This window comes from Dromaius novaehollandiae, chromosome 7 (genome assembly GCF_036370855.1).
Source record: "Dromaius novaehollandiae isolate bDroNov1 chromosome 7, bDroNov1.hap1, whole genome shotgun sequence".
In the NCBI taxonomy this organism is placed as follows: domain Eukaryota; kingdom Metazoa; phylum Chordata; class Aves; order Casuariiformes; family Dromaiidae; genus Dromaius; species Dromaius novaehollandiae.
The window spans coordinates 36,708,131-36,721,041 of NC_088104.1; the positions used below are offsets into that span (position 1 = coordinate 36,708,131).

At 44.2% G+C, this 12,911-nt stretch overlaps 1 protein-coding gene across 1 annotated transcript; it reads left to right on the plus strand.

The window, feature by feature from the left end:
- The first annotated feature begins 1,974 nt into the window (after positions 1–1,974).
- BZW1 (basic leucine zipper and W2 domains 1) lies at positions 1,975–12,730 on the plus strand. Its single transcript, XM_026106153.2, has 12 exons — positions 1,975–2,128; positions 2,560–2,633; positions 4,895–5,071; positions 7,470–7,564; positions 7,810–7,875; positions 8,174–8,309; positions 8,898–9,007; positions 9,126–9,296; positions 9,665–9,811; positions 10,180–10,318; positions 11,191–11,313; positions 11,398–12,730. Exons 2-12 carry the CDS (start codon positions 2,570–2,572, stop codon positions 11,427–11,429), a joined length of 1,260 nt encoding a protein of 419 aa, XP_025961938.1. The 5' UTR covers positions 1,975–2,128; positions 2,560–2,569; the 3' UTR covers positions 11,430–12,730.
- Positions 12,731–12,911: the final 181 nt, after the last annotated feature.

Sequence of the window (12,911 nt, forward strand, 5' to 3'; positions counted from 1 at the left end):
ACATATTATATTCAGTCTTGTAGACATTTCTAGTTATATACGGCTGCATGGATTGTTACCAGTATTTAGTAGCGTCTGGCTAGTTAGGCTGTACTTAAAGGACCTACAGTAAAGTACTGGTTTTTTAATATGCTGTCTTCTAATACACAGACTGGTCTACAATCTGAAGATAGGATGAAAGACCTGTTATTATAATTATTAGTGAAAGAACTTGTCTTTTAACTGAAGCAGAGAAGGCCTGCACTTTTGGAACTGTGGAACAGGGTTCTAAGATCAGATGTGAGTAGGTTTTTACTGGTAGTTTTGTTTGTCTAGACTGGGATACATTGAGTCTATACCATGTGATACTATCATGAGGATCTGATGAAAGAAGAAATCATTACAAATATAATAGCAAATCTAGGACCTAACAGTGCAGCAGGTATTATATTGAGAAGGGTGTAAAATGGAAAAGGTTGTGATGGCTTTACAGTTTTAATCTTCCCTACATAAAAAAAAGAGACCTAGTAAACATACAGGATCTCTGATAGTTGCTGAAAACAAGATTTATTTGAAGGAATGCACAAGTGAAAAAGGTCAAATGTGTTTTTTGGAATAGAGTCTGCTTTTTACTATATATATTTGTTTAGCATCTAAAATGTTAATCAAGATGCTAATAAAGAACAGACATTCTAGGTGTAAATACAGCAGTAGTGTTTCTGATCCCTCTGATGCACACATCAAGTAGGCTGTATGAAACAGCTTGTCAAATCTGAAATGGGAAAATCTAACCCATTTGAAATTAAGGATATGCCTGGGGCTAGCAGATTTTCTGCCAGTTTCTCTGGGTTTTAATGAACAAGAAAAACAGCCTGACATAAGCTTTGTCTAAGGCTGTTTTACCAGTCTGTTTTTATTTAACTTAATCAGTTAAGGTATCAGCCTCTCCAAAACGCAGTCAAATTTACCTCGGCAGGAAACTTTACAGCTGTTAGTGAATAATATATTATTCACTATTATTCACTATTATAATTACTAATATATGCAGAGCATAATATATTGACTGATATTTTACTCTTTCAGAGATGTGTAATTCTAACATTAGGTGTGAAATCTTAGCAGTACTGCCTTTGATGTTAACGGGGTCACCTGAGGCTGTCTTCCTTAACATCCTAATATGCCGACACCCGATTTGTTCTGCTTGCTGCTGTGTTGTGCCTGCTCAAACGTGCTTCCTCTTTTTACCCATCCAGTCACAGGGCTATTGAGTATTTAATGCCTACCTAACACATTAAAAGACTGAAACAAATCAGGTAATTCTTCTAGCACCTTGGGAAAAGGGGGCTGCATGTTATTACAGTTACATGTATGACACACAGCCGTTAAAATGCTGAAAACCAGCCTTTGCACGTTCCGCAGGCAAATATTCAGCACTGGAAATCGACGTACTGAAGCGCTTAATCAAGTACGGGCCGCCAGCTGCAGGGCTCGCCGCCCCGCCAGCTGCAGGGCTCGCCGCCCCGCCCGCTGCTGTGCTGCCCGGGTGCTGGCGGCTGGTTTGTGCCGGTGCAGGGAGCCGCCCTCCTCCTCCTCCTCCTCTTCCTCCTCCCCCGCCCGCACAGCCCCGTCACGTCCCCGGGGAGCCGGAGGGGGAGGCAGCTGCACCCGCATCATGGCGCCGCCGGGCGACGCAGCGTGCGCCCCCGCCCCCGCCCCGCCGGACGGGTCCATTCGCACCGGGGCGGGGGGCACCAGGCAGCCGCTTGCGGTGACGATAAATCACGAGGGCGGGCGCGCTCATGCCCAGAGAGGGGGGAGCAGCCGGGCGCCCCCGTGGTGGGGAAGGGGGCAGTGCCGCGGGCAGGGCAGCGCCGGGCGCCGCTGGGGCCTGCGGAGTGGGGCTGGCCGCCGGGGCAGGCGGCCCGCGGGAGCGCGGCCTCCGCCCCGGCCGTCTCTGCCTCCTTCCCCTCCTGCAGAGCGGGGTGGGCCGGCCCGGGCGCGGCGCGCTCCGCCCTCCCCCCTTCCTCTCGCGTTGGTTCCGCTCGGAGGGGTTTAGCCGCCGCCGCCGCCGCTGCTGTCGCTCCTCGCCGTCGGTCGCGCCGCTCTCCGCTTCGGGCCGCTCGGGCGTTTTCTCTCTGCCTTAAAGTCGGTGAGGCGACGGGCCGGGGCGAGGGGACCGCCCGCCCGCGCTGGAGGGGCGGCGGCTGCCGGCGGGGGCCCGATCCCGCCGGGCGAGGCCGGCCGTAACGGCCGCTCCGGCGGGGGGGCCGTGAGGGCTTTGCCGCCTCTTCCCCGGTGCTGCGTGACGAGGCGCGCGCCGCGCCGGGCGGGAGGGGGAAGGGGCCGCGCGCGCCCCGGCCGGGCCGGGCAGCGGAGGGGGGGGGCTCCCCTCACCTTCCCCCCCCCGCCCGGCGGGCGCCATGTGTCGCGGGCGGTGCGGCGCGGCCTGGCGGCGACTCGGCGCCGGGAAAATGGAGGTTGGGGGAGGCGGAGCGGCGCCGCCATGGCGCGGGGCAGGCCGGGAGCGGGCGGGCTCCGTCGTCAGAGGGCGTCCTGAGGTGTGTGTCTGCTGCCTTGCAGGGTGTCTTTTATGAATAATCAAAAGCAGCAGAAGCCAACGCTATCAGGCCAGCGTTTTAAAACAAGAAAAAGAGGTAAGTAGCGTGCGAGGTGCGTATTGCTAGTACCTCTGTGGGTTGCCTGTATGTGTGGAAAACACCCAGGGAAACGTGGTCGTGTGCTGCACCATACAAGAAAATGAACAAACTAATGCCTTTATGTTCTTTCCATAAATCTTTTAAACTAGACTGAACGCAGTCTTTGCGCTAACTCTTGACGTTCTTGAATGTTCTCTGCACCAAAAAAAAAAACCAATCTAGCAGTAGGTATGTAACTGCATTTACTGTGATAATCTTGGCCTAAGAAATGGTGTTTCCACAACTGTACTGAATGTGGTTAGTCTGAAAGCAGAAGTACCTGGTACTGTGGTGTCACAGGACTCCAGCGGGCATGTTAGAACACACGCATCTAAGGAGCATTTAACCTAGCAGGGATTTCAGTGTTAACTGCTGAGTAAGAGCTGCATCATTGCTTTAACACTCTAAGACTAGCTGTTTTTAAAAGAAAACTACTATGAGCTCTGGGATGTGCCAGTGTATGCTTTCTGTGTATCTGCCCAGTTACTGGTACAAGAAGAGTTAATGATTGAAGAGGTGTGATGAGTAAATTAGTGGGTTTTCTTTAAGTTAAAGAGGAAGTGTGGACAGTTCCTTAGACTTGTTTAATGCTGCCTTACTAGAACACTAGTAGTGTTCCTACTCAAACGGATAGCGTTAAGGATGCTGTACATACTGAAATAGTAATAAACTAGTGCAGAAGTACACATTGGCTTAGAAAACCGATTTTGACATCAAAGTAAAAATGTCTTGAGAAACTGTTGAACTGAGAGTTGGATTTAGTCTGTCCTGCAGATGCTAGGTTTTCGGGGTGGTGGCTTGTTGATTGGTATGTGGCTTTTTTTTTTTTTTTTTTTAAGGATTTCACCATAGGTTAGCTTCCAAGCAACTCTGCAGTCACAGTCGTCTTCATAGATCTGCCCTGGAAAATAACTGATCCAGTATTTCCAGGCTTCTACCCAATTGTTATGCATATGTTAAAACTTGCATTGAACATAAGGACACTAACATGCCTCTTATAAAGGGCTTATAAAGATGTTAACAACACTGGCTAAGCTGTTAGAGACAGCTCTTTAGGTACGTGTTGCAGTTGAGTTCTGTTTTCTTTGGAAGTTTCTTCTGAGGGTTTACATAATCCAAGGACAAATTTGGACAAAGTTGAAGACCCTTTCCTTTTAAGGCTTTGTTTTAATTTTATGGGTGGTTTTGTCACATTTTAACTATGCCCTACATACAGTGAAAACAAGACCATAATCAACTGATTTATCTCAAATGCAAAAAAAGCATGTGTCTTTTTAAAAATGCAGGGATGCTAAATAGATCTACAGTTAATACTCTATCATTTCATGTTTATTTAAGACCAAAAACTTGGCTCAGATTTACACATCCACTGCAGGCACTTGAAAAAAGCAATTATTTCAGACTCTCTTAACCCCAAGTAAGAGGATGGGGATGCTCTTTGTAGCCAAAAAGCACATACTGGCAGTTGGCTCAAACATGATGACAGTATGCAGTGTTGCAGTCAGAATATTTCATCCAAAACAGAAAGAGACCTAAATGGCTAAAATGGAACTTGAATAACTGGGTCAAATGTACACAGTTGCAGGGGCGCATATTTGGAATTACCATCCAGCAGGTAGATAAACCTCCATTTTGAAAGTTTGTGGTCTCCCGTGGGAACAGGGTATAACAGTTGAAGCTTTCTGAGGTCTAACTCATGATCATCACAAACAATTGCTCTTTTAAGCGGAAGAACTCTAAGCGTTCTATTACAGGTAACTAAGGAATGTTTTAGCTTATGATTGTCTCTTCCCCCTTGACTGAGGGGAGAGAGAAAGGCAGTAAAGCTTCTCACTGATGTGATATAGCAGTGATTTCTTAGCAGGGAGAATGGCTGCAAGGGAAAAATAATTGATTGGAAATGTTCATGTGGAGCCTATACTTAGGAGAAGCTAACTGTATCAAGCGAAGAAATAACTGAATAACCGTGTCTAATTGATTAAAGAGTTTCCTGTAATGGTGGCTGAAATTCATTTTAGGCTACACTGTTAAGTTGCTATTTGTACTAGTAATACCAGTTTCGATGGTAAACTGGAATGATCTCAGTTCTGTTTAGCTTCAGATTTGCCACTGTGTAGATTTCTTTTCTTTTTTGATTAAAGCAACAAACATGATATATTTAAAAAAACCAAACAACTGTATGTGACAACTTCAGTTTAACAAATGTCTCGTTTTTACAGATGAAAAAGAGAGGTTTGAGCCTACTCAGTTTCAGGACTGTATTATTCAAGGTTTAAGCGAAACTGGCACTGACTTGGAGGCAGTAGCAAAGTTTCTTGATGCCTCTGGAGCGAAACTTGATTATCGCCGCTATGCAGAAACGCTCTTTGATATCCTGGTGGCTGGTGGAATGCTGGGTAAGTCCTGTGTGCTGGGGCTGCTGTTGACCTTTATTCAGTTGACTTTACTACAGAAGTTCACTCTTTCTTTTGCTGTAAAAACTCTGCTACAAAGAGCTTGCTGAGTATGTTTTATGGGTGTAAGTCATCTGTGCCAAACTCTGCCTAGCTTAGTGAGTAACTAAGCGATCAAATTATGTTACTGTGGAAATAGTCTTATATGCTATATCATGTTTTTGCTTCCGTTGGTGCACGTTCTTCAGAGCTTAGATAGTCACTTGTACAGACTTGGCTTAAAGGAAAACATTGGAAACTTTTTATTTACCAAGAATGGAACTTGACTCTGTGTGGTCTGTTAATAGTACTAGTGATGAGAAACAAAACGCTTTGTTCTGATGCCTTCTCTGGTCACAAGGTCAGCTGAGGTGTCCTGAAGGATTCTGACATGATCCCATGCTTTGCACACCATACCTGTTTAGTTTGGAAAGTAACATTGCTTTTGGAAGAATCTGATGGGCTTTTAGCCTTGGAAAAGCTTTAATGAATTGTTTGTCCTAGCAATAGTGAGGGAATAGGACCTAGCAGATGCGGGAGTGAGAAATGAGATGGTGGCCAAGTCAGCAGGTAACGTATGGAACTGAAGAAGTGAAACATGATGACTAGAGGCCTTGCATGCTCATAAGCATGTCTGTATGTAAAGAGAAAGAGTGGTAGGGATCTTGACCAACCAGGTAGGAAGTAGATAAAACTACATGAGGTTGAAAAGTAACAAGCAAGCTGTGGTACTTCTAGATTTAGACTTCACATTTCCTACCTGACTGACGAGGGGTTCAAATGGGAGGGATCCTTTTAAAATAGAGTCCTATTGACTGCCTGTATGTTGTCTGCCTACACCAGAAAAGGCCTGTTTGTTATTGCAGTAGTTGGGGGCAGGGGTGTCTGGAATAAAGACTTAAATGAGAAATTTGGCAGCTGCAGATTTTTTTTTTCCTGTAATGCAGCAGAAATAGAATTGAAGTGACCTAAATAAATGTTTAGGAGAAGGAGAGGAATTATCTGATTCTGGGCCACAGCCAGACTGGATGGCAGTTCTACAGTGGGTGCATGGTTTGGGAGGAGATGTCTCTGGCACGTTCAGGTGGTCTTCACACTGATACTGTGGAAACATCAGGCAACTTGGGGGAACAAATGATGAAGAAAAAGGCATTCAAAATGGTTTAATGTCATTAAGTGTGCTTGTTCATCTAAAAGCTGTATATTGGAACAGTGTCACGTAGGCTGAAGTTACTGGCATGTTCCTCTTGGCAAGAGGTGCTTTTGCTGATATTATGGGAGCTGGCAATATGAGTAAATATAACTTGCCTGCCACACAGTGCATCACAGTTAGAAATTCGTACTATAAAAATTGTAACAATCTCTTTGTCTGGGTTTGAGTTTTAGCCAGTGTACACAGGTGCCTTCTAGGAACAAAGGTGAGGTGGAAGGGAAAACTGCATTGCTGATGGGCGCTGCTGATCGTCTTAGTCGATTGAAGTTCCCTCTCAGAAATGCAGCAGCGCTTCTGAGAAAGAACTGATGGTGATATAGAAGTCCTTTACTCAACTGCCTCTCGATAATAATAAGCCAAGTAGATGAGTTTTGATCTTTGACTGGACGAGGCCAAAATAAAAACTGGCATCCTTTTGCCTTGCTGTATCTTAATATTCTTACCACTGGTGTTTATCTCTGTCTTTAAGTTATGTTTCTGACTAATATGTAACAAAAAATCTCCCTTGTGTGTAGATGGCATAGAAATCAGTAATGAGCTGCCCTGACGTACCGGCATTTGTGACCTGAATTCACCCTAGTTAATCAGGTGGCCTTGTAGTGACTGAATGCCTGTATTAAAGGGAACAGGAGTTGAGAAGAAGCAATATATGCTTCATTGTTAAATACCTCAAGTAACCTTTCAAGACTAAAGCCTCAAGTTTATCTCTGGGACACTGAATTTTGAACATGCATGTCTACATGTTTCATCTCCTGGTTTGACTTGCTCTTACTTACAAAACAGCATTATTACAGTGGACGCTAAAAAGACCACTGCTAGGATAAAGCAGCTTTAGGGTTTTCCTTTAAGGGAAGAGGAGCTTGTATGGTTATGTTAATTTATCTGGATGTAAGCATGTTGCCAATCCATTTAGCCATAGGGAGTCAAAACGTTAACATTCATATCTAAGCTACTGATTTAAAATTTAGCACACCTACAGCAGTGAAGTAGATAGAAATGCAGCTGTCTCTTCAGTGATTTAGTCATTCCTTCCTTTTATCATGAAAGGACAGCACATCTTGTGTGCTTGGATGTTGGGATTCTTACTGTGGAGACAACTTTGTCTTCTCTTTGGAGAGTAACACCACTAATACTGAAACCCTTCTTTAGCCCCAGGCGGTACCCTGGCAGATGACATGATGCGCACAGATGTCTGTGTATTTGCAGCCCAGGAAGACCTAGAAACCATGCAAGCATTTGCTCAGGTTAGTTCTGAAACAGGTACAGTTGAAATTCTGTTTAGTGGTCAAGAATGAAATGCTTGTGTAGTTGGATGTTTAGGTAAAATACCAATTTAGGACATGGCTTTAAGATGCCTCCTAGAAGATGGCTTTGGGTGTGGTAGAATGGTATTATGCTAGGCTAAAAGAGCTCTAAAGGAGTTCAAACTAACTTTGCTTAACTCGATTTAAGTAATTTGGAACAAAAGTAATACTTGATCTCTTTCCAGGTTTTCAACAAGCTCATCAGGCGTTACAAGTACCTAGAGAAAGGCTTTGAAGATGAAGTCAAAAAGGTATGAAGTAGGCTTATCTTTCTGCTGATAAAAACCTTCAAATTCTACCAGTTAATCACTATACAGAAGAGAGATGCTGTTCAGTAGATTATTCAAATAGGGCAGAAAATCTTTTAAATTTCGTACCTGAAGGACCATTCTGTATGACTAGTGGAAAAGACTACCAGTGTGCTAGTGCTGCTGATGATTGAACAGCTCGATTGAAACAAAAGCAAGTATCTAGTGCGGAGACAGTAGTCAAACTAGCTGACTTTTGGGAAAATGGTTGTTTTATGGCAATTTTTACTTCCTCTTGTAGCTGCTGCTGTTCCTAAAAGGTTTCTCAGAGTCTGAGCGGAACAAACTGGCCATGTTGACGGGTATCCTGCTAGCCAATGGGACACTTAATGCATCAGTTCTCAACAGTCTTTATAATGAGAACTTGGTTAAAGAAGGTAACTACAGCCCAACTTCATTTTTAGGGAAAAGATGATGGGGGACAGAACCTGAAGCTTTACCATGATACATTGCTGGAGGTGGTAGATGAAAGTTATGATGATGCATTCCTGCAGCTCACCAGCTTTATGTGGCGAGAGGCTTCCTTCAGGATTAGCAAAGATAAATGTGCTGGATAGCAGCCTGGAATGTCTTGCTTAGACTTTGGGAAAATAGTATTTCAGGGAGCTTGCATGTAGGACCTCTCCACGTGACGCTTGGGGCTCCAGTCACCAGTGTTGCCACGTGAGGCAGCAGTGAGGTTTCAGTGTAGGTGGGACTCTTCAGGGTGGAGAAGGTGGTTCATGTCACTGGGCTCCTTCCCAAATTGCAGCAAGGAGATGTGAGTTTAAGTATAGGGAAGCCTTCCTGATGCCAAGGGACGAGAGAAGTCCAGCGGGCGGTACTTCAGAGCATGCTGGAGACACCTTGGCGCAGCCGCTGCTGCTTTGGGAAGGGGATGACAAACTAGGTGCTCGGTATTGCCAGGGCTTATGATTCCCTTTGTATGGAATTTCAGTAATAATAATACTATTCTTGTTGCACAGGTGTTTCTGCAGCTTTTGCAGTCAAGCTGTTCAAATCATGGATAAATGAGAAAGATATTAATGCAGTGGCTGTCAGTCTTCGTAAAGTAAACATGGATAACAGGCTGATGGTGAGTAGCATTGAAATTACCAATATGATTCTTAGGCCAGATTGGTAAATAGCATTTACCAGCAAGTACTCAGTGCACATTCCTGTTGTGAAAGAGTTGCTGTAAACTTTGCTTTCAGGAGCTCTTCCCAGCCAACAAACAAAGTGTTGAACATTTCTCCAAGTACTTCACTGAAGCAGGATTAAAAGAACTTTCCGAGTATGTTCGGAACCAACAAAGCATAGGCGCTCGGAAGGAGCTGCAGAAAGAACTTCAGGAGCAGATGTCACGGGGAGATCCATTTAAGGATGTAAGTGTATTTGTCTGTAGGAAGGCTATGTACTTCTTTTTTAGGAATTTAGCTCAAATTATCTGAAATACATTTTAAAGCATTTAAACTTCCACTAGGAACTAACAGGACCAGTGTGTTTTGGTATTAGTTTCATAGGCTTTCCTTAGTGTCCTGAATCGTCCTGCATGGCCAAGGAGCCTGTTCATGGTTCTGAAGGCTTCTGGGTTGCCTTAAACTTTCAGATATTGAGTTTTGCATGACTCAAGAGGCATTATTTCTGTGTAGCTTGATTTCTGGCTTTAATGAGTCTCTGGAACAAGAGTTTAATTTAGGTTAGTGTCATATGTGGCCTACATGCTGACTTTTTTTCTTCCTCTGACTGGCAGATAATCTTGTATGTGAAGGAGGAGATGAAGAAGAACAACATCTCAGAACAGACTGTGATAGCCATAATCTGGTCAAGTGTAATGAGCACTGTGGAATGGAACAAAAAAGAGGAGCTGGTAGCAGAGCAAGCCATTAAGCACTTGAAGGTATCGTAACCAAGTGGCTCTGGCACTTACTGGGTAGGGCTTGTGCCTTCCCCATGTCTCTAAGCTTCCTTTTTAATGAGCTCAAACACGCAAAAACCGTAATGTGGACACACAGCAGAAAGGAGTTCTTTGCCTTGTACAGGCATGGTGCTCTTAAATGCTGTAGTACTATAGTCCTCGTTACTGGGGCAAAAGCAGTATGACTTGTCTGCAGAAACACTGCTGTGAAAAATTGCTTCCCTGGGATGTGGGTTGTAAATCTCTAAGCAAGTGGCTGGTACAAACTGTATGAAGTCAGTCTGGTCAGGCAGTAAATACAAACTGGGGTGTGTGTGTGTGTGTGTGCCAAGTTGCCATTCCTGTTACAGCAATACAGCCCTCTACTTGCTGCCTTTACTACCCAAGGTCAGTCAGAGCTGACTCTTCTACTGAAGATTCAGGAGTACTGTTATGACAACATCCACTTCATGAAGGCCTTCCAGAAAATAGTGGTGCTCTTCTATAAAGGTAACTCCCTCTGCGTGGGGTTTTGTTTTTAAGCCTGGATTGCAGAATGCTGAACTCTTGATATGACCTTTAGGGAAGATGATAGTGCTACAATAGTATTAGCTGGAGGATTTTCTACCCTGTTTACAGAGGTGGCACACCAAAATGCTTAGGTATATGCAGCTGTCCTTGGAGCACTGCTTTCACCAGGGGCATAGGGAGGGGCTTCTGGATGTCTGCTAGATTTCAAGAATTGTGGCAGTGCAAAGCTGAATTTCAATTTAAGATTCTTCAGTCCTTTTATATTAAGAAGAGATGCATGGCGGTGTCTTCTCTTAGTTCCCTGTCTGAACATGGTCTGTCAACAGCTAGAGACTGAGACCACTGTGGCGTTTGGCTCTTAAGTTGTTGCTCTGAACAGGCTTGTGCATCTGTAGATACACAAGAACGTAAGAAAATGTGGTGTTAAATTGAAGATTATATTGTATTTGTAAACTGTGGTAACATTCCTTGCTGTGATCCTTCTGGTGCTGAAGAACTTGTATGTGTACTTAGTTGACTCAAGACTCAAGAGTATGTCATCTCAGATGGCTAAGAGGTAGTTAAGACTTTATTATTAGGAGTAAATGCACATATTCTCGGTGCAGTGCTCAGAAAACCTACAAAGAGCCTGAAACACATGAGGCTCAGGATTTACATGAGGTTCAGGATTTAAAAACAGGAGCTACTCCCAGCACAATTGTGTAACCAAACCCAGGTGCAAGTATATATTGGTTTAAAAAAAAAAAAAAAAGTCCTTGCGGAGGAAGCAAAGGCTGCCCGTCAGGAGTGGTTTTAATAGCTGGTATTCAGTTGATTGCTGAATTAACATTTCTTTTACACATCTCCATCAGCTGAAGTTCTGAGTGAAGAACCCATCCTGAAGTGGTATAAAGATGCACATCTCGCGAAAGGAAAGAGTGTTTTTCTGGAGCAAATGAAAAAATTTGTCGAATGGCTCAAGAATGCTGAAGAAGGTAAGGGAATGCTTCCAGGCTGAGGCTTAAACACTGTGCTGGGGATAGGTTTGGCCCATGGCTGACAGTGTCCATTTCTTTCAGAGTCCGAGTCTGATGCTGAAGAGGGTGACTGACCTGTGCAATTTTGTCCTCAGTAAAGCAAACAGGAGCTGTAGATAAGTGTCATGTCTCATGTGTCCTTCTGATTCTTACATCCTACCTCCCTGTATCAAGCATGATATAAGGGCTCTCATGGCAAATTTATTTTAACTGTTTTCTATAGTTATGGAAATACCGGGTTTAGTTTTTAAAACCATGTTTTAAGTAGCTTACAGGAGCTATAGATTTGATTCTAACCTACATTATCTTTTCAGTTATTCTACCTCCTGTATTTTCTACTGTAATGATGTAATTTAAGGCCTTCCAGAATGAAATCCATTTTCCCCCTTGGGTTTTCTATCTACATTTGAGTAGTAGACATGCTTTGGTAAATGAGATTTATGGCAGTTCTGTTTGCAAATTAAACTGTAAAAGTCTCCAAAGTGAAGAGGCCATGGCTTGTGTGGTAACTTAGTGTGACACTTTAATCCAATACTGCTTGCTCCAAGTAACCCTATTCATAGATGTGGTTGTCCATCCCCCACAGACTGTATCTGTCATCTCTTGACCATGCTTCCAGCATAAAGTAATCCTCTATTGTAATGCAGCTGACCCCTCCGGGGAGGCTACTTCAGTGTCCTACCAGATGGGACCTGTTGCGGTGGTGGTGAACGCCTGTAACCGCGGTGGGGTATGAAGAGCAGCATTCTCTGAGCCCACTGGCTGTCACAGCTGGGGGCCCATGTTCTCGAGGGGCAGCACAGCTTTAACTGGGCTGCAAGGCCTTCGTGCAGCAGGGATCGGTACTGTGAGAGTTGTGGTTTGTCAGCCACTCTGCTGCTTGTGCTCAGGCAGGTACAGACACCGCTCCCTGTACAGCTGCCAACTGCTTCCTACAGCCCTGGCCTGTGCTGTGAGCAGTGCAGAGGTGCCTTGGCTGTGTGGCTCTGGGCTACTCTGTTCCTTGCACAGACCAAAGTTTCCTTTGGTGGTAAGTGCACAGCTGCTGGAAGGTAAGACGGACAAAACTCTACATCCACAAGAAGCTGAGAAATAAGATTACTTTATGCTGGCAGTTGATCTGTTAAGTTATCTACTCAACAAAATCTTGTCTGAATTCTTCATGGGAATTCTCAGGACAGCTCCTGATTAGGGAAGTCTAGGTCAACATGGTTGTGAGCTAACGCTGAGCATTAACTGAAACACTCATGACCGGTCGACTTACAAAATGGAAAAAAACCTTGGTGATCACAATGCAATCTATTCAATACTACAGTGATCTTCCTTCCTTTGTATTTTTTTTTAAAAGAAATAAAGGCCATCCTTACACTTAAAATGCCTAGGGTTGTCTCTCTTCTTCCAATTTAAAGCTTCAGTCACTTGAAGAGGGTGGAATCTTTCAGTCCCTTGAGTTCACACAATTCCAATGACCTAGTTAAATAAAATAACTCTAAAATAATAGTATTTCTCTACAAGGAACAAACTCCCTTTCAGCAGAGGCTTGCTTCATAGGCCGG